This window comes from Tursiops truncatus, chromosome 17, assembly GCF_011762595.2.
Source record: "Tursiops truncatus isolate mTurTru1 chromosome 17, mTurTru1.mat.Y, whole genome shotgun sequence".
Classification (NCBI taxonomy): Eukaryota; Metazoa; Chordata; class Mammalia; order Artiodactyla; family Delphinidae; genus Tursiops; species Tursiops truncatus.
Window position 1 is genome coordinate 32,784,935 of NC_047050.1, and position 18,854 is coordinate 32,803,788.

At 40.5% G+C, this 18,854-nt stretch overlaps 1 protein-coding gene across 1 annotated transcript in view; it reads right to left on the reverse strand.

The window, feature by feature from the left end:
• Positions 1–4,105: 4,105 nt before the first annotated feature.
• LOC141276835 (uncharacterized) overlaps positions 4,106–18,854 on the reverse strand; it is an 87,136-nt gene continuing 72,387 nt past the window's right edge. The window contains exons 6-8 of the mRNA XM_073794251.1: positions 11,806–11,949; positions 10,729–11,036; positions 4,106–10,453 (exon numbers count right to left, since the gene is read on the reverse strand). Of these exons, the coding sequence (XP_073650352.1) occupies positions 11,852–11,949 (98 nt within the window). The 3' untranslated portion in view covers positions 4,106–10,453; positions 10,729–11,036; positions 11,806–11,851. The remainder of the gene's footprint in view (positions 10,454–10,728; positions 11,037–11,805; positions 11,950–18,854) is intronic.

The following is an 18,854-nucleotide window of genomic DNA, read 5'->3' on the forward strand; positions in this document are numbered from 1 at the left end:
ATGGCTGGGGCTGGAATCATCTAGATAATTTTAATTCACATGTCTGGCCCTTGAAGACTGGGCCCAACAAGGACTGTTGACTGGAGTGCCTATAGATGGCTGCCCAGGTGGCTTGGACTTCTCATAACGTGGTAGTTAGGATTCAAGATACAGTATTCCAAGAGAATGAGTGTCCAGGGTTGAAGCATTCCACGAGAATCATGCAAAAGCTGCATGACCTTTTATGACCTAGTCTTAGATGTTACATAGCATCACTTTCATTATATACTATTGCAGGTGTTGGAGACCTTTTTCCATAAAGTGTCAGACAGTCAATATTTTAGGCTTTACAAGCCATACAGTCTCTTTTGCAACTACTTAGCTCTGCTGCTGTGATGTGAAAACAGACACAAACAATACATATACTAAGGAACATGGCTGTGTTCCAATAAAACTTCATTTATAAAAGCTGGTAGAGGCCTAGACTTGGCCCACCAGCCATAATTTACTGACCCCTGCTGTATTGTTTGAAGCCATGGAAAGCCTGCCCAAATTCAAGGGAAAATGCCCACATCTGGATGCGAAGAATGGCAATGAATCTGAGACCCTGTATTAAAACCATGACATATGGGATATTTATAAGAGGATCTGTCTGCATACCTAGTTTCTCCCATGTATGCTGGATATGAGGTATTGGGACATCTTACATCTCTGTAAGCCTGGGTCAGGGTCAACGTTGGAATCTGAACTCAATGACCTTGATTTCTGGAATAATCGGTAACTCTGATTATGATTTGCTTACACTCGTTACCCCAATAAATATACCACAAAAGATAGATTTCAAGTAAACAATTGCTTTATGGCAGAGTTTTATTATGTCTCCATTGACTGAATTATTCCATTTTGGTTGGAAAGCATGAGCTTTTTTCTTTCCTAAAGAGATCTGCAACTTTTCAGATGTGGCATTTCATTCTACTGAGAGGATGATGTAGGTTTTTATAAACGGAAAAAGCAGGGCAGGCTGAGCTCACTCAGATCGTACTAATGCTTACAGGAATAACCGAAACTGGAACATAGGCTTCTAGGTTTTCCTGTCCTGTGCTCTTTCCAGTAGGTGCCATTGTCTGCTGGGTCTGGCAGTAATAATTTCTGACCTTTACCTCTCTACGCTATTGTGAAGTGGTTTGGGGCTTTGTTAGCTTTCTTATGAGTTTGTACTAAATTGTGTCCATAAAGTAGGCTGAATTCCTCAGGGAAGGATGATAGCTGTTACTGTGTTATTACTGCAATGTTGTGTTGGTTACCTTTTTTCTTTTCTTTTGTCCAGTTGTATCCTGAACTTAAAAGTTATATTATCCGAAATGAAAGATGTGCATCTGGTAGAAAAGACTAATTTAAGGGATGAAAATTCCTGATGATTGCTTCAGTCAACCCTTAATACACACTGAGCTTCATTAGTAAATAGACAACTCTCAGACCATTCCCTTGGAAGAGGTCGCATAATCAGCCTTTGTGTTGATTTCGCATTCTGTTCCGTAGAGACAGAACAAATTAGAATAATTAGCTGGTACAGGAAAGCACAAAGAACTTTCTTCTGTTTTTGTGATGCATCCCATAATAAGGGTTGAAAATGAGACTGGAGGTAAGAACGTGAAACTCAGAAGGGCAAAGGAGAGAGGATATTGTTTCTTTGAAAATATTCTTTCAGTGTTGGCCCAGAAGAAATATGAAGCTGAGGAAATTTTTTTTTTAATGATGATTTTTGTGTTGATGATGTGAGTGTGGAAATAGTAAGAATCAGGAAGCAAGCATCCTTTTCCACCAAGGACTTGGGAGCAAATGAAACCATAAATACTCCCCGCTCTTGGAAACACTTTTGGAGCAGTAATCAGAGAAGGGTAAAGGCAAAGCCTCAGGGCAGAGGTGTTCAGAGCAAAGGGATAGGAGGAGAACAAAAGGAGAGTGGATATGTTTAGAGCTGTCATTTTGAAATTTACCTGCTTCTGATTCAGTGCTGCTTTGCTGCTCTGTTGGTCCAGTGGAAATCCTCAAAGCAGGAGCAGCCGTATTTTAAAATAATAAGGGTAGAGCAAGTGACTTTAATCCAGGTCTCTTTAGCTCAGAAGGACAGAGGAGAGTGCGAGGAAAGAGTGAGGCCACAAGGAATTGTTCACTGGGTACCTTTTCCCCAAACCTCACTAACTGGGAGAAACTGACCACTGGATTATGTGCCTTGAAGGAAAGCAAATATGTTGAAAGCAAAGAGTGTGGAGCTTGTTTAGAAAGCAAGCTCTATCCTTTGGTCACCTGCTGATGATAACAGCATTGGCTGAGACCTGACCATTTACAACGAAGGCACTTCTGTAGGTAATAAGTTCCAGGAGGGCCCGAACTGAGTATGTCTGTTTCAGCATTTAGCATGGTTTAGCATCTGAGAGGCCGGTACATTATTGGCATATAGTAGACTTAAAAATGGATATTTGTGATTGTCTGAATGAGTGGATGTGTGTGATTCACATCCTATTTGCAGGTCCTATGCCCTGCAATGGATTTTCAGCGTCAGGTTGTGAAAGTATTTATGACGGGGATTGGCATTGTTCCCTATCTAATGGATAAAGATTACACATGAAAGGACTTTACATTGACATCCCAAAAGCCTAATAGGAATTACTTAAGAAAAAAATAAAATTGGATTCTGTATAATTTCTAATTTGTAAGCTGGCCAGAACACTGGTATTTCAGCCAGTCCTCTGGTAGTTCCAATGATGTCCCCATGATCACCCAGGCATAATCAGAATGGCTTTAGGATTTGGGAGCCAAAATGTTCCTCAGTATTTACGGCATTGCTAGTCCATTTAAGAAAACGGACTATTGAAAAAATAGCTTCAGACACAATATGGCATTATATGATTTAGCATGAAATCTGAGAAATATAGAGGATATCTGAAGCCTGCAATGGTAACGTTCCCTCTGCTATTGAAATTATTGTCTTTAAACAGAGATTCTACATCAGTAATGCTATGTATATATTTTTTTTTATGATATTCAGGTTAATTTCCTATTCTCTCTAAGGAAGTAATTGGTTGGTTGGTATGAGAGATGGTGTGGTTTCCAAAGGTGAAAAGTATTATTTTGTTGTAATTTCCATCTACCTAAGGATGGGAGAGGCCCAGGACACTGCAGTCAGTATATTATGTGGAGCAGGTTATATTGTGGTTTCTTTATGAACTTTTACATGTTTATTTTCTATGCAAGTTTGTGTGCTCCTTTTTGAGTTTTGGTAGATAAGTGTTTTGTAACTTTGGAATACTTGGAGTTTATATATATATATATATATATATAACATATATATATATATATTTTTTAATGTAGTAGTTAAAGCCGTGGAGAGTGTACTAGTCTACCTAGGTTCAAATTCTGGCTTTACCCTATGACTTCCCTGTGGCTTCTTCTGCTCATCTATTAAAAAGGAGGATAATAAGACTGCTGTGGTGAGTTACATACTAAGTGCTATTTAAGCATTTGCTATAATGATCATGTATACTCGAAGGCAAGGAACTTGCCCCTTGATCGTCTCTGTATTCCTAGTGCTTAAGAATTCCTAGTGCTTTCCTAGTGCATTGTCTTAGGATAGAGATAGCTCAGTATAGTTCTTCTCACTATAAAGTACTGTTACGTTGAAAGTCTTTGCTTGTGTACTAATAATCTATGACATATCTGCTGAGGACAAGGAAAGGATAAAACTGCAATGGATAACAAAAGATTGTATGATGTAATGCCTTTATTATGTAATTATAAAACTAACAAATGATCATGGTAGAAAATTTGAAAAACTCCTAGACAAAAGAGAGATCAACAAAATTTGGAGTAACTTTCAGAGTGTAGAGCTGTCCATGAATATTAGTGCTTTCATATTTTCTAGGACTTTCAGTAGACTCTGCTTCTTAAGAGTCTATTCATGATATTTTACTTTAATGATGTTTTCATCATGGGGACACACACACACAAAGAAATCTGTTAAAAAAAAAGACAGACAGGTAAATCACTGATGTTGCAGATAGCCACATGAAATAAAGTGAGAAAGGTCAACAAGCTGAAAGGATGTGGAGTAGCATCTCCTTAATTGCTTACATAATTCTGATAATTACCTCTTTGTGGATAAAGTAATTAATGGGGAATCTAATTCAAGAAAAAGATATGAACTGCAAGCCTTCTTGAAGCCAAGTATTTCTTTCCAGAAAAGGTTACTTTCCTCGGCCGTGCTTCCTTATTACCTGACAGGGAAAGAGTATTGTATGGCAAAGGATCTTCCTGAAGGAGGGTGCTTCCCACACTGATTGTCATAAGTGACTTCGGGATTACTGTTGCTGTATTACCAAAATCTTAAACTAGGATATTTTTGACAAATTTGGTCCTTAGTTAATTTTTAGAGCTACAAACTATCAGATGGCTCTGAAATAACAATTGTCTGGCTATTCTTCAGGGTGATCACAATATGGAAATGACCTTGAGGTGTCACTAAAAAGCAGGAAGGTGTGAGTCTTCCTGAGGTTCCAGAGTGAAATGCGAGTTGCAGTTGGAGTTGGAAAAGAGGCCCGCAACCAAGTGATACAGAAGGAAATGTGAGGTCATCAGGTTGAAGTTAAGGTGAAGAGGCATGAGGAAATGGTCAACTGTTCCAGTATTACAAAGATCATCAAGAAGCATATCCATGAATGTGGTTTGTATTGCAATCTGCTGAAAAAGGGACAAATATCCTGGCCTGGCCTTCATGGAGATTATATTTTATTGATTCTGATAATAGATTATTGTTGAAAAGGGCCTCCTATAAATTATAACCATGCAAAGGCAGCAAGATAATTTTTTCTTTATGTATGTGTTTCTCATTCCTACTCACTTCTATCTTAGGGGAAGAGAAAATCACAAAAAGCAAAAATGTCAATTCTCAGCTATTCATTTTCAAAATAATTTTTTTTCCAAATTCCAGTGGAGGCAATAGGTTAACTGTTAAGATTTGTAAGGCTCAAAAAGCTACATTTTTACAAAGTGTCACCACATTTTATTCTATAAATAATAGCTTTGCAAAGAATATATGGTGATGCAAAGTTGGAAAAAGCTGGTTTTTCTTCCGTGAATGGCTTCACTGTGTTGGGAGAAGAGGCACAGAAGAAATCCAAGTAATTAAACATGGGGTGAGTTTTCCTGATAGGGGACTCTAGTGCTTTAAAATAGACTAGATAATCCTAGGGATAATCTGAGGGTAGAACAGACCAATGCCTCATTTCCAATCTGGTACCCTGGAAGAAAACTGTATTTTCTTTAAGGTCTGGAGAGGTTTTTCTTCTGCTTTGTTTTGGTTTTGGTTCATTTTGTAATCAACCTTATTAAGGTATCATTTACATGCAATAAAATGCAGACATTTTTAGTCAACGGTTCACTGACTTTTAATTAATGTATACATTTGTATAACTAGCACCCCCATAAAGATAGATAACAATTCTAAAACCCTAGAAAGTTTCCTCCCAGGCTTTTGCAAAATTATCCCCATCTCCCACCCAAAGGCAACCACGGATCTGTTTTTTATCTTTAGAGATGACTTTTGCCGAGTTTACAATTTCATGTAAGTTGAATAATACAGTAGGTGCCCTTCTGATCTGGCTTCACTTGCTCAGCATATGGTTTTTGAGATTCATTCATGTTGGGATGTTTTAAATCAGGACTTTAGCCTGGGTGGCTGATGTTGTCTGAAGGCACCTATAGGTACATCTGAGTCTCTGGCATTGTCACTGTCTGTTCTTGGCTCAGTATTTTCAACTTTACTAAGAAGCACAAGGTTGAAGTAATGAAGATCACTGTCAGTATAATGGATGTGAAGTGGGTTCTGTTATATAATATTCTCAGCATAAACTGATCTGCTTGGAATCATTGTGTTGATAATGGACAAGGATACTCTTCCTCCAAAAACCTTGATACTATAAAACTTCTAAAGGACGCTGTCCTAGGACTCTTTTAATTTTCATGTTTTGGGAAACATTTCTGGAGAATTCAAATGCTCGCAACCTGAAAGAAGCAATTATTCACCTGAAAGCTGACTCTGCTAAAGTTGAGTTGTCCGACCTTTACATGCTGATAGAACCCAAATAGCCTTGCAAAACAATGCTCTCTTGTTGGATATAAGCATATAGATTGCTTAAGATGGACGTGTATATGCAGTAAAGTGAAAAAACAGAGAATCTTTGAGTTTCCCTTGCTGGGTTTTGTTATTTTTTCATTTAAGTTTCTATAGCATATGCTAATAATTCAGGGAAACCTCAGGTTAGTTTTAGGTCCACTCTACATAAATGTTGAAGTACTCCATATCCACCTTTCTTCTACCTTCCTTCTTTTCTTCCATCTTTCCAACTTCTTATAATCCATTATACTTAATCCTGCATTTGCTGAGGTGGCAATTAGTGTAGGAAAATACTGTGAAATTTTGCTGTTCAGAATGCATGTTGACCAAATTCTATATTGAGAAAAGGTCTGAATTTACCCAGAGTAACCCTTTCTCAGCGTCTTTGAATAAAGGGCATAGAAACTGGGCTATATATAATATCCTGACAGGTATGTAGAATTCATAGCAATTGCCCTCAAAGAGCTTACCTAGCGTAGATGCATATGAATGCATTTAATAATTGCTTAACTGGCAGCAGTGCCAACCTACACAGTCTGTTCGGTTTTATATCATTCTCATTACCTGCTGTTTACCACTGTATACATTGCTAATGGTGTGGTTTCTATGCCTTGTGAATTTCTCGGCCAAATAATATGTAACTTATTGCACACTTCAGTGTGGAAGATGGAGACTCCATAACTTTTCGTGTGCTCTTTGCCCCTTTAGAATGTATTACACTGAGATCAGGCAAAGTAATAAATTTATTTCAAATGTGCGGGATAGCTAAACATCAATTAGGACTGATGGGCAATATTTCTTCTTCCAGCAACATAACAGTTTTTAAAGACTAAGCCATTGAACGTGGAGTTACTGAACGTGGGACTTAGTTCACTGGGATCCTTCTTAGAAAACTAAAGGAAAACTTAGATTGGATTTGTGTGGCTTATTCAAGTAGTAACTAATTACCTACATCTTGGTGAACTTAATTTGTCACAATTGTTTGGTATTTTATTAACTCTCTTCCCTTTCTTCCCCAACTCTCACAAGAACGGATCATGAGTATCTTAAAACATACTAAGTCGTCTTCCATCCCTGTTAATCTAACTACAAAAGCACACTTTCCTTATCCAATGTAACTTACTGTCTTTTAGAGTGGCTGGGGTTTTAATTCTCTACAAAATTAAAACCAGCAAAGAGAAACATTTTCAAGGAGCCACCACATTGTAGCGCTTTAGAAAGAAGACTTTAGAATTAAGGGCAACTATATCATTTTATAGATAAAGCACCTGAGGCCTAAAGTAGGCAGGTAACCATCGAGGTCAGGGAAAGGGGTTGAAGATCAGGTTTCCAGAAAGAGTCTAGAGGGACTCAATCTGAGCAGGTCAAAAACTGAAAGGAGGCCACGAATGTTCTGGGAAGGCTGCCATCTGGCCTCAAGTGTGGGATTCAGACAGGGAGTGGACCCCGGGGGAACTGCGCTTCTGCAGTAGGCAGAAAAGTCCACCTCCTCTCCGGAAAGTGCCACTGAAATCAGGGAGTTGAGGGGAAAGAGCAATGAGTTCCAGTCCACCTGAGAAAGCAGGCCAGTCTGATTAACTCTGAATTTAGGCTTATTTCAGATACTTCTTGAGAAAGAACTTGGACAAGAGCAAGTCCCACGCAGCCTCTTTTAAATCCATGCCCAGTATTTTCTGGTGGAGCTGCTTAAACCCTCCAAGTGACTCCAGCATTTTAATTTCACTCTATATTTAATTCCGACAGTTCTATGATTGATTATTTAATGGGCAAATAAGTAGGGTCACAAAAGAGTGTGAATGTATTTTACAGGATGAGGATGGGCGGAGTGGAGCAGTCTGGAATAGGACACCAATAAAAAGGGATCTTGGTAAAGAAGAACGTCTATTAGAAATGGAGAGGAATTCGCAAGAAAATTAGTGCCTGACACCACGCCCTTCTCCCTGCATGTTTAGAAGCTAGTTTCTAATTTTATTTTCGTAGGAGCTGTCCCTGTGATGAATTCTCTTTCACCTCCACACCATTTATCACATGGACATATTGTGAAGTTTGTGTGAGAGAAAGCAAGTATTAGAATGTGTCTTGTAAGGAGCTATAAACACTTCCTGGAACAATCTAGGGTAGAAGGAAAAGGAAAGGAAGGTGGAAACAAAGGAGAAAGACAGCTGATGATGCTGGAGTCTCTCGCTGGGATTTGTGGTATCTCTTTTTGAAACTAAGTACAGAAAGTCAGAACTTGACTGATTGTTTCTTGATCACGGTTTGTTTTCAGTTTTGCTTTTTTCTTGCTCTCTCATCAGTTATTCCAGCCAGTGCTATGTCATTTTCAGTTTCAGTAAGCATGCCTGTCTTGTTTCCATTCGCATTATTCATGCAAACGTTGATTGAACTGATGACCCCGAGTTATCAAGGAAACATTAGATACACCAGTAGATACATTTCTTAATTTTAGAAAAAAATTACCGAGTGAAGGTTAAAATAACTCCTCTTAAATTTGTCATTTTAAAAAAACTTCTCCTAACATACAATACCTCATTGCCTAACAATGCCAGATAAATGAAGAATTCCTATGTATTCATGAATGCAGGCTAGTCTGTATATTTTTTGGCAGGTATGACCGTTACCGAGCGTAACGGCCTGGTTTGCCGGCCATGTCCTGTCTCCTAGAAAGTTGTACTTTCTGTTGTCTTTCAGTTGGTCCATTGGATATCAGAGGTGAATTTATAAAACTATACTTCCCTTTACACTTAGTTTTTTCTTTTGTTTTGTTTTACTTGAAGTATAGTTGATTGACAATGTTGTGTTTCAGGTGTACAGCCAAGTGATTCAGATATATGTATTTCTTTTTCAGATCCTTTTCCATTATAGGTTATTACAAGGTATTGAATATAGTTGCCTGTGCTATACAGTAGGACCTCGTAGTCTATCTACTTTATATATAGTTTACACTTACTTTGTGTGATACACGCTGGTCAGACCACATGATTATTTTCACTTCTGATATAATTTTTTCTGATCCAACCTCAAATCTTTGATAAGATATTTTTTAGCATGTGTGTGCTCTAAATTCAACAGTAGTTATTAGAGATATGGTTTTGCACTAGGTAGTCTTCGTTCTTTTGTTCTCGGCCAACCAACTGAAAGTTCGCTTTTATTTTCTGGTTGGTTTGCTAGATGTTTATGACTATAATAAAAGTCTTACATTTTGTCTCATATCTTAAAACACAATCTGAATTAGCAATGGGTATTGTGCTATACATAGGGGCTGTGATATAAATATTGTATCTAATTTCAAAAACATACAGCCTAGAAGGGAACACAGACACATAAGCAACAATTATGGCAACTGCATTTGTTTACTAAGTGAAATAGTACTGAGATGGATAAAGTGCTAGCAAGCCTTGAACAGCCAAATCAGCTTCAAAAATAGATGCGCAGTTCTTTAAAAATCTTTTTAACATTTTTCCATCTACATGTAGAATATAACTTAGCATAAAAACGGTACGGGTTTTATTTTAAGTAATGTAGCATTTTGACATCCTCATAATGAAATTAAATCCAGAAGGAGGTTTCTCTCCATGATCTCTTGAAATGGTCCTTGATCATCCACAATATTTCCCATCAACACAAAGGTGGTACCAAGGGCAGGAAACTCCAGCATTATTACAGTTTCATAAAGCAAAGTCAATTTTAAGAATATAATGTCCCCAAACTGATAAAGGTCTTGACAGATAATTTCAAGGGAAGCATAAATTATTTTCTGTTTGTCAGAGGGCAAAAATATTTAGGTTGAGTTAATGAATGGTAGAGTTTTTGGTGGAGAGTGTCCTTAAAATATTATGTAGATCTGTACAGTCAACAGATGCTAGCCACATGGCATTATTTATATTTAAACAAATTTAAAAATAAGATTAAAAAATCAGTTCCTCATTTGCATTTGCCATATTTCAAAGATGTTTATTAGCTCCATGTAGCTATTGAATACTGCATTGCATGATACAGATATAGAATATTTTCATTATCACCAAAAATTCTACTGAGCAATACTAAAATTATACCCAGATATTCACAGAGAAGGCAACCAAGTCTCAAAGAAATAATATAACTTCCCCAAGATCACACAGCTGTGTTTTTAAAGAAAAACAAAACGACACAAAGGAAATAGTAACAGAGGCAGTAACGAAACCCAGTAAGTTTCTGGAGCAGTCAAAGTAGGGTTTAAAAGTGCATACTTAGCTGTTAGCAGGGTTGAAGCTCTTGATGGTTGGTAAGATCTACCTGCCTTAATTTGGACATTAGCATTTTCTGCAATGAATTAAAAGCAAAAGATCCTTTCAGCAAATGGCTGCCAGCTCCATATTTTTAGCCACTGCCGTGCTTCCAGGTTATGTTTATCACTTTCATGTACAGGGCACCACTGTGAAATGTGACGGTTTATCTGACCCCAGAGAAATCAAGAAATCTTGTGGGGGTTATGGCTATATTTGAAAAGGTTGATTTTTAAAGGCATCATGTAGACTGGCCCTGTTTTAAAAGGGATTCCTGCCATCAAATAATCAAAATGTAAACTGTCTTCTCACCTTGCAAAAGTCAAAGATAGCCCCTGCATCTTTATTATTTCGTTGAAATCCAAATATTATTTTTCCATTCTCTAACTTGTTTTCCTCACAGTGTGATCAACTATTGCCAAGGAAGGAAAGGTTAGATTTATCAGTCAAAGTTTGCTAAAGGCCCCCTAGGTAAGTGAACCCTCAGGAGAAACAATCGTCATGTATTCTTTTTCTGTTGTTTCAGTATCTTCGTAAAGAGTCATTTCAGTATGTTTGGTTCTGTAGCAGAGGTTCTGTGAAGTGCTTATCTTCCTCAGAGGTCCAGAAAGCCTGCGAGTCTGTGGGTAAAGATGGGTAAGGAGAGAGAGGGAAGGAGGCTAGAGAGAGGCTCAGTGCTGATAAGGACAGTGTTCTAAAGCCTCCTGGGGGTGAGGCTGGGGTGTACAAACACCCACGACTAATCTAGACAGAAACTGAATAATCAAGGGGACGACCACTGTGAAGTCATGTGGTCACCTCTCCCTCTAGAAATAAACATTGCCCTCAGTAAGTCTCCCCCCTGCCCCAGAAGAGCATTAGGAAGGTCTGGAGAGGGGGATTATTGGCAGAAATGGAAAAAGCAGGTTGAAGGGATTAGCCTGGAGCAGAGAGCCCAAGAAACCCAAGCCAGTAGATGGAAGGCAGACTTTTCATGGAAGTCTCCAAGCCCACGTCAAGTTCTGGGACCACCAAGTACAAGTCAAAGAGTGCTCATTTAACCCCTTTGGGCCCCCACGGGAGTGGAGGAAGACTGGACAGAGAGGGAGAAGGGGCCATTGAAGGTACAGTATATACTATGGGATTTAACTCCTCAAAGGCCTCCCAGTAGCTTCAGATCTGCTCAAGAATCCTTCATGTCCTGCTGGTTTGCAGTGAGTGGCTCACAGCTTCAAGGCCTCCTCTGCCAGATGGAGAACTATTTCAAACATCCTGCCTCTATTTTGTACTCTAGCAATGCAGACAGGAAACGTGACCCCATTTTTAGGTTCTAAAGAGAAATTCTAAGTACCTGAAAGACTGAGGAACATGGTGGCTTTTATTTAAGATGTGGAGATAGAGAGCACATACCTGGACTTGGGCCTGCAGCAGCACAGAATTGCACCAAGAGTTCCCTTTATTTTCTCTCGCATCTCTGTTCCTCCTTTTCTCTCTGCTGGATTAGCCATGGGGACTCCAAGTTCTTTCTTGTGTGGTCCTGGTACCAAGATTCTCCTGGGAATTATAAAGCTATTCACCTTCTACATCGAGCACTTCTTATTTTTTCCCCAGCAACACAAGTCATCCTTAAGAAGGGTCAGGGTGCTAGCTCTTAAATATATATTAGTCATCCCTTTGTACATTAAATTCTCTTTCTTGGAGACTGCTCCTGAGATGGTGTTCATCGTGCTCCCAGCTGGCCTCCTGAAGTTCTGCCCTGCCTTCCCCACCAGGTACAGTTCAGGAGCTGCCTACCTCAGGGTGATAGGTTATCTTCTAGTTGCTTTATTCCTTTCCGTTTTACATTTAGAGAGTATAATTGGAATACATAAACTTCTCTGTGACCACAGCTTTATTTGCAACCCACAGGTTTTGTTATGGCATATTTTCATTATCATTGAATTAATAAAATTCTAATTCCCATTGCGACTTTATCTTTGACCTACATAATGATCAGAAGTATGTTTTTAATATCCAACTATTTGGTAAAATATTGGTTATATAGTTTTAAATTTCTCGCTTATTCGGAAACTTGTTTTATAACCAGAATATAGTCAATTTTATAAATGTGCCACGTGCACCTAAAAATTTCTGCGTGATATATATATTCCATCATTGTTGGTGCGGTGTTTTATGTAAATTTAGGCCGAAGTTTTTAATGATGGTATTCAGATCTTCTATAATCTGCTGATTTATTGTTGTGGTTCTATGTTACTGATCTAGGTAATTTAGATTTTTCTATTTCTACTTAGATTTTTGGAATTTCCCTTCATATATTGCATTGAAGTTTAGATTTATAATATATTCCTTCTAAAGTAACAGTGGGTTTTATTATCCTGCCTTATCACCAGTGATACTTTTTGCTTTCAAATCTATGTTAACATTAAAAAATCTTCTTCAATTTTGCTTATTGTTGTTATGCCATAATTGTTGAATCCTTTCATTTTCAATCTGACTCTTGTCTCTTGTAGGTGGCATAGAATTCGGTTTTTTGTTTGTTTCAATAATCCTTGTCCTTTAATTTGAGTATTTACAGTTAATGTATTTTCTTACAGACCGTATACTCCTTGTTTACTATTTGTCCCACCTTGTTATGTTCCTTTTGCTCTTCTTTCTTCGAGATTTCTTCAAATTCCATTTTCCCTTGTATTAGCTTGTTACTTTTACATAAATAGCAGTTACACATGTACCATGACTTATTAGCTCTTTTACTGCTTCTCAAGCAATGCTGAGATCTTAAATTTCTTTTACTACTTTTTCCTCTTCCATTTGTTTTAATGCATTCTAATTTTTGATATATTTTATTATTACCCTTTTGTGTTGTTAGATTTTATTTAGGTTTATCCACTTATTTATCCTTTCTGTTATACATAATTCTTTATAAAGTCCTTATTTTCATCTGTGATAATCTTCCTTCTGCCTGCAGGTCTCCCTTTATAATTTAATTCAGTCAGTTCTGATGAGAAAATATTTTCTAAATTTTGTTTGTCTGCAAATTTCCTTATTGCATCTTTCCTTCCAAACAACATTTTCTCTGCCTCTAGAATTCCCAATGGGCAGTTCTTTTCTTTAGCACTTAAAAATGTTATTCCATTATTTTCTAGTATCCATTCAGTTTCACTGAGAAGTAAGCTGTAATCTTAATCCTATTGTTCCTTTGAAAGTAATCTCTCTTTTTCATCGGGCTGCTTTTAAGATGTCATGCTTTTCTTTGCTGTTTCGAATTGTACTGTGGTGATCTTAGGTGTGGTTTTCTTTGTATTTGTTCTTGTTGCGCTTTTTTAGTGCTTATTGAATTTATGGCTCCATATATTCCTTTTAGTTTTAGAGAACTCTCAGCTGTTAATATTTCTGAAATATTCTTTTCATCCCAATCTCCGTCTCCTTTTTTCTTTGGACTCCAGTTTATACATATGATAAAAATGTTTACTGTGGCCCATATGTCTCAAATGAGCTTATGTGTACTTTTTATTCTTTTCGTTTCCCGTGCTTTAGTCTTAATATTGTTACTACTCTATCTTCCAGTTCACTTACCTCTCTTTACCTGTGTCCAATCCACTACCGAGTTTTAAATTTCATATAATTTTTAATTCTATCAGTTCAACTTCAATCAGTTTATAGTTTCTAGTTGTCAAGTTAAATTCTTCACCTTGTCATCTATTTTCTTGAACTTGATAATATTTACCAAAATATGTAAGATCTTTAATGTTTAGGTCATCTATGATTCTGATTCTGTTTTGTTTTTTATTCTAATTCTCCTTTTCTTGGTAGTCTTGGTGGTTCTTCAGTGAATACCAGACTTGGGATATGACAAGTTGTAGAGAATCTGAATGACATTACAGTTGCCCTTTGGACAACCTGGGTTTGAACTGCACAGATCCACTTATACATAGATTTTTTTTTCAATAAGTAATACAGTACTACATGAGCTGTGGTTGGTTGAATCCTCAGATTCAGAACCACAGATAAGAAGGGCCGACCATAAAGTTATATGTGGATTTTTGACTGCACAGGGAGTCAGCGTCTCTAACTCCAACATTGTTCCAGGGTCAACTGTATTTTCTTGAGGAGAGAATTTCCTATTCTTAGGTAAGGAGCAGAGGGGAAGATCACCTCAGTCACCTGGACCAACTTCATACTCATTTTCCTTCTTTATAAGGTTCAATGTAGATGTTGCATCAACCTTCCTAACACACAGACACACACACACACACAGACATATGTAGAGACTTCCAGTGTCCTAATTCGTATCATTAGTTTTCCATTGGGCCACAAATCTTTCATAGCTTCTGAACCCCAATTTTGTCTCTTCAGCATTATGAGCCAACTAAGTCTTTGCTTTGACTTCAGTTAGCTTTTGTTTGACTTCTTAGCATCTTGTCTTGTCTACCTTTTATACATGGAAAATACTGCAAGGGAACACTGTTGCTGAATCCAGCTCTGTTCTCTGAATCTTTACTCTCTCTGTGATTTTGGTCCTTAAAATTCTAGCTGCCTTGTTATTTCTCAATTCCAACTCTGGTTTCCTTAGTCCTATGACATTGTCCTAAGATCTACTGGCTTTTCTACCTCTTAGGAGCCACATTTGGTTTCTCAGACTTTTGCTCTTCATCAGTAGTTCCTAAATGACTGGGCTAGAATCGCATGTGCAGAATATTGTTCTCACTTCAGTGAGTTTCTTCCTCTATTTTACTTTTCTAGGTCATGGCTACCTCAGTAGCTTTCTAACGCTCACAGTCAAATGTTGCTTATGATTTATCTGGCCTTTCTAGTATGTTTTCCTAAGGTAAACTGATATAGTTGGAAACAGAAGTTTGTACCCACCATTTAAAAAATTCTGTTTTGTCTTTCTATGAATTCTTTTTGTCCCATCTTCTGTCACTTTTTCCTACCCAAAATTCCCATTCTCACAGATAGATTATTTTAAGATTAAAAATTATTATTAAGCTAATACGTTAATTTTGAAAGGAATTAATTTTGCTTTGAACAAGAACACAGATTGGTGAATGGAATATGGAAGATTCCTTAAGACCTTTTTCATCTCTAAGAGTAGTATCCAACCATCGGTACCATCATAAGTTTGTCAACTATGGAAGAAAGCAGTCTTTATAAAATCAGCATTTTTTTTCTTATTTTTTTGGGTGTCACCAGGACTTGCCTTAGACCACAACTCCTGGCAACACCAAATATAAATGAACCCTGTTACCCATGGGCGTTTACTTGGCTCTGCCACCCTAAGATTGGCCTCCTGGCTCCTTAACCCCAGGGGACTCTAAGCCCTGGGCCACATTCTTGAACCCAAGCCCTGCTCCTCTGTCAGTGGGCAGAATAGTCCTGATACCCCCTGGACCAGGGACTGGGCACACGGCCCACATCTGCCACCACACGGGTCAGGGCGAGAGGGAAGAGGGACTTTGACATTCTCTTCTGGTTTCCCTCTGGGGCTTGGAGTCAGATCCAGGCAAAGACCCCTCCCTTCCGTGTGGAGCTCCTGGCCCCTCATTTGCAGCGCCCAAAACCTGCCTCTGGGGAACCCCTCATTTTGCTCCTTTCTTTGGCTGAGGGTGCTCAGGAAGGAAGCACTGCTGAGACCCAGAATCCCAGGCCAGAAGATGCCCAACAAAGTAGGCTAGGCCAGCCCCAGGACATGATACCGGAAGTTCCTCCTAAACAAGACTGAACTCATCACACAGATGGGGAAACTGAGGTCGAAGAGGGCAACAGCTTACTGGCAGAGCCTGGAGCAGAGTCTCTAATGGACACATTCCATGTTACCACCAAAACATGGGATTTCTAGAGTGCAGCTCAGCCCGTGCTGACCCCCCCTCTTAGCCTGGCCACCAAGGTCTCACCTCTATAATCCCATCCCACGACACCCCCTTCCTGTGTCCCACACAACAGCCAGATTAGACCCCTTGCCCTCAGGCTGTCGTTCACAGGGCTCCTTCTCCCCGAAGCTCCTTCTCCCACCTCTGCCTGCCCAAGTTCAACCAGCCTCTTTAGAGTCCGGCTCAATGCCAGCTCCTTCGTGAGCCACCCAGAGCCTTCATGCTCCTCTAACCTTCCGAGGTGCTTTGCCTCCACCCTCACACCTGGTGCTCTGTTGTCCACGTGAGCTGTGGTTACGGTGTGTGAGCTTCCTGAAGCCGCAGACCACCTCCCCTCTGGGCCCCAGCACCTGGCGCAGTACCCAGCACTCAGTAGGTGCTCAGTAAAATCTCCTCCTCATCTGATGCCCTGCCATGTCCTACCGATAACTGACAATAATGCCTATTGTTTACCGAGCATATACCATAAGCCCGGCTCTGGTACTGTCTCCCATCCTCATGTGATGGACCCAGGTCACAGAGGTTGTGTGACTTTCCTGAGGTCACAGCTCTGGAACTGGAACCCCACGGGTTCTTGTGCCTAAATGAGTCTCCTTTCCTTCCCACTCACCTCTTCTAGGTCAGACCACCATCATTTCCTCACCCTGTCCTGTCACTAAAGACTTCCCATGACTCCTTGTGGCCCACTAGACAAAATCTAAACCCCTGAACATGGCATCTAAACTCTGTGACATCTGGCTTCTTCCCTCTTTGCAGCTTCTCCTCTAGTCTCTGAGCATCACCTCAGTTTCCAGCCTACTGTACCTTGATTTACTTGTAGGCTCTGCACATGCTTTGCCCTCTACCTAGAACACCCTTCCCCTACTTTTCCTCCTGTGAACTCCTACACATCTCTCAATATCCAAGATCAAGGGTTACCTTCCATTCTAGTCAGATGAGACAAGCAGCAAACGAATTGGACACAAAATTGAGAGTTCTACGAGGGAAGGACCTGTGTCATCATAGAATCCCCAATGCTTAACCCATAATCCGTGCTCAGTCAACATTTGTTGAATGAATAAATGAATACTCTATATATTCTTGTTGACTAAACGGAGAAATGGCAAAAGAATACAAGGCCACAGTATGCAGGGCTGGAGGTGGAAGGGAAGAGACTGAGGCCAGGAAGGCCAAGGACGTGGTGGAGTACAGTGACAAGTACTTCAGGGGCTGCTCTGCAGCAGAGCCACGCTCTTGGCAGAGGGAGTGTTTGTGAGAGACAGAGGAAGGAAAGTGATGGTGTGAGGGAGGCTCTGAAAGTGTGTGTGTGCACGCACACGCGCATGTGAGAAGGCGGTGGGGATGTATGCGGGGGAGTGTGCGTGTGTGAGTGTGCTGCATTTGTGAATCAGTCTGTGAGAGCGGTGCTGAGGAAGTATGTGAAGGAGTGCGTGTACGTGGCTTGTGGGTCTGTGGCGGAGAGCCCGTGCGTTCTATTTGTGCATGGGGGTCTGCGTGAGAAGGCGAGGGTGTGGGCCACGAAGGCTGTGCCGGAGGTTGTGCATGTCTGCGGGGCGAGGGGGTGGGGACAGTGATTGAGAAAGACAACAAGGAGGGGACACCTGAGGGGGGTGTGAGGGAGAAACCGTAAGTGTGCGGGCGTGGAGGGTGTCGTGAGCACGTGCAGGAGGAGACGGTGTGACCGTGAGTGTGCACGACGCGGAGGGTAAGGTAGGATGTCAGGGCGCTGCTGAGGGTGTGGCTGCATGGCCTCGGCCACGGGCCGGGAGCCAGAGGTGGGGGCTGGCCCTGGGCCCAGGATGGGGGGCTCTGACCGAGCAGAAGGTTCCTCAGAGTTCTCCCTGGAGCCACGGGCGCCAGATCACCACGTCCCCAGGTAGAGAGGTCGAGCAGGAGGCCCAGATGTGTGTGTGCGCCTCACATTTTGTCCACAGCAAAACCTCTGGGCATTTACTTGTCTTGGTCTGTGTCCGGGTGTGCACGCCTGTGCTTGTGTGCGTGCTGCCGGCTGTGTGTCTGTGCCTGTCTTTGTCTCTGTATGTATCTGGGCCTTTGTCTCAGTGTGTGTGGCGGTTGGTCTAGGCTTGCCCACAAGACTGTGTCTGGGGTTATGTGTGTCTACGTGTATCTGTGCCTGTGGGGCACCGGGCGTCCTTGATCTGTGCATGTCTAGGTAGGGCTGCGAGCATCCCCCTGGACCGCCTGTTTGTATCTCTGTCTGTGTGGCCTTAGTGTGAGTGGGAGAACGTTGTGCTTTGGAGACTGTGGATCTAGATCTCGGTGTATCTTTAAGTGTGAGTGTGTGCTTGTGTATCTGCATGTGAGAGTCTGCCATGCGTTGTAGCATGGAAATGCTTATGTGTGTCTGTGGAAGGTGCGTTTGTGAGACCAACGATCTCCGTGTGTCTCTGTGCCTGTGTGTATGTGTGTGTTGGGTGTGAGGGGTTTGTCACAGACTGGTGAACAGGTTAATCTCAGACTCCGTGACACGTGGAATAAAATCACGCTCCCATAATGGAAGAGAACCAACTCTTCACCCTCCGCCCTGGGGGAGCCAGTGGGGGCCAGGGCCAGGCTTAGGCCCCTATGCAG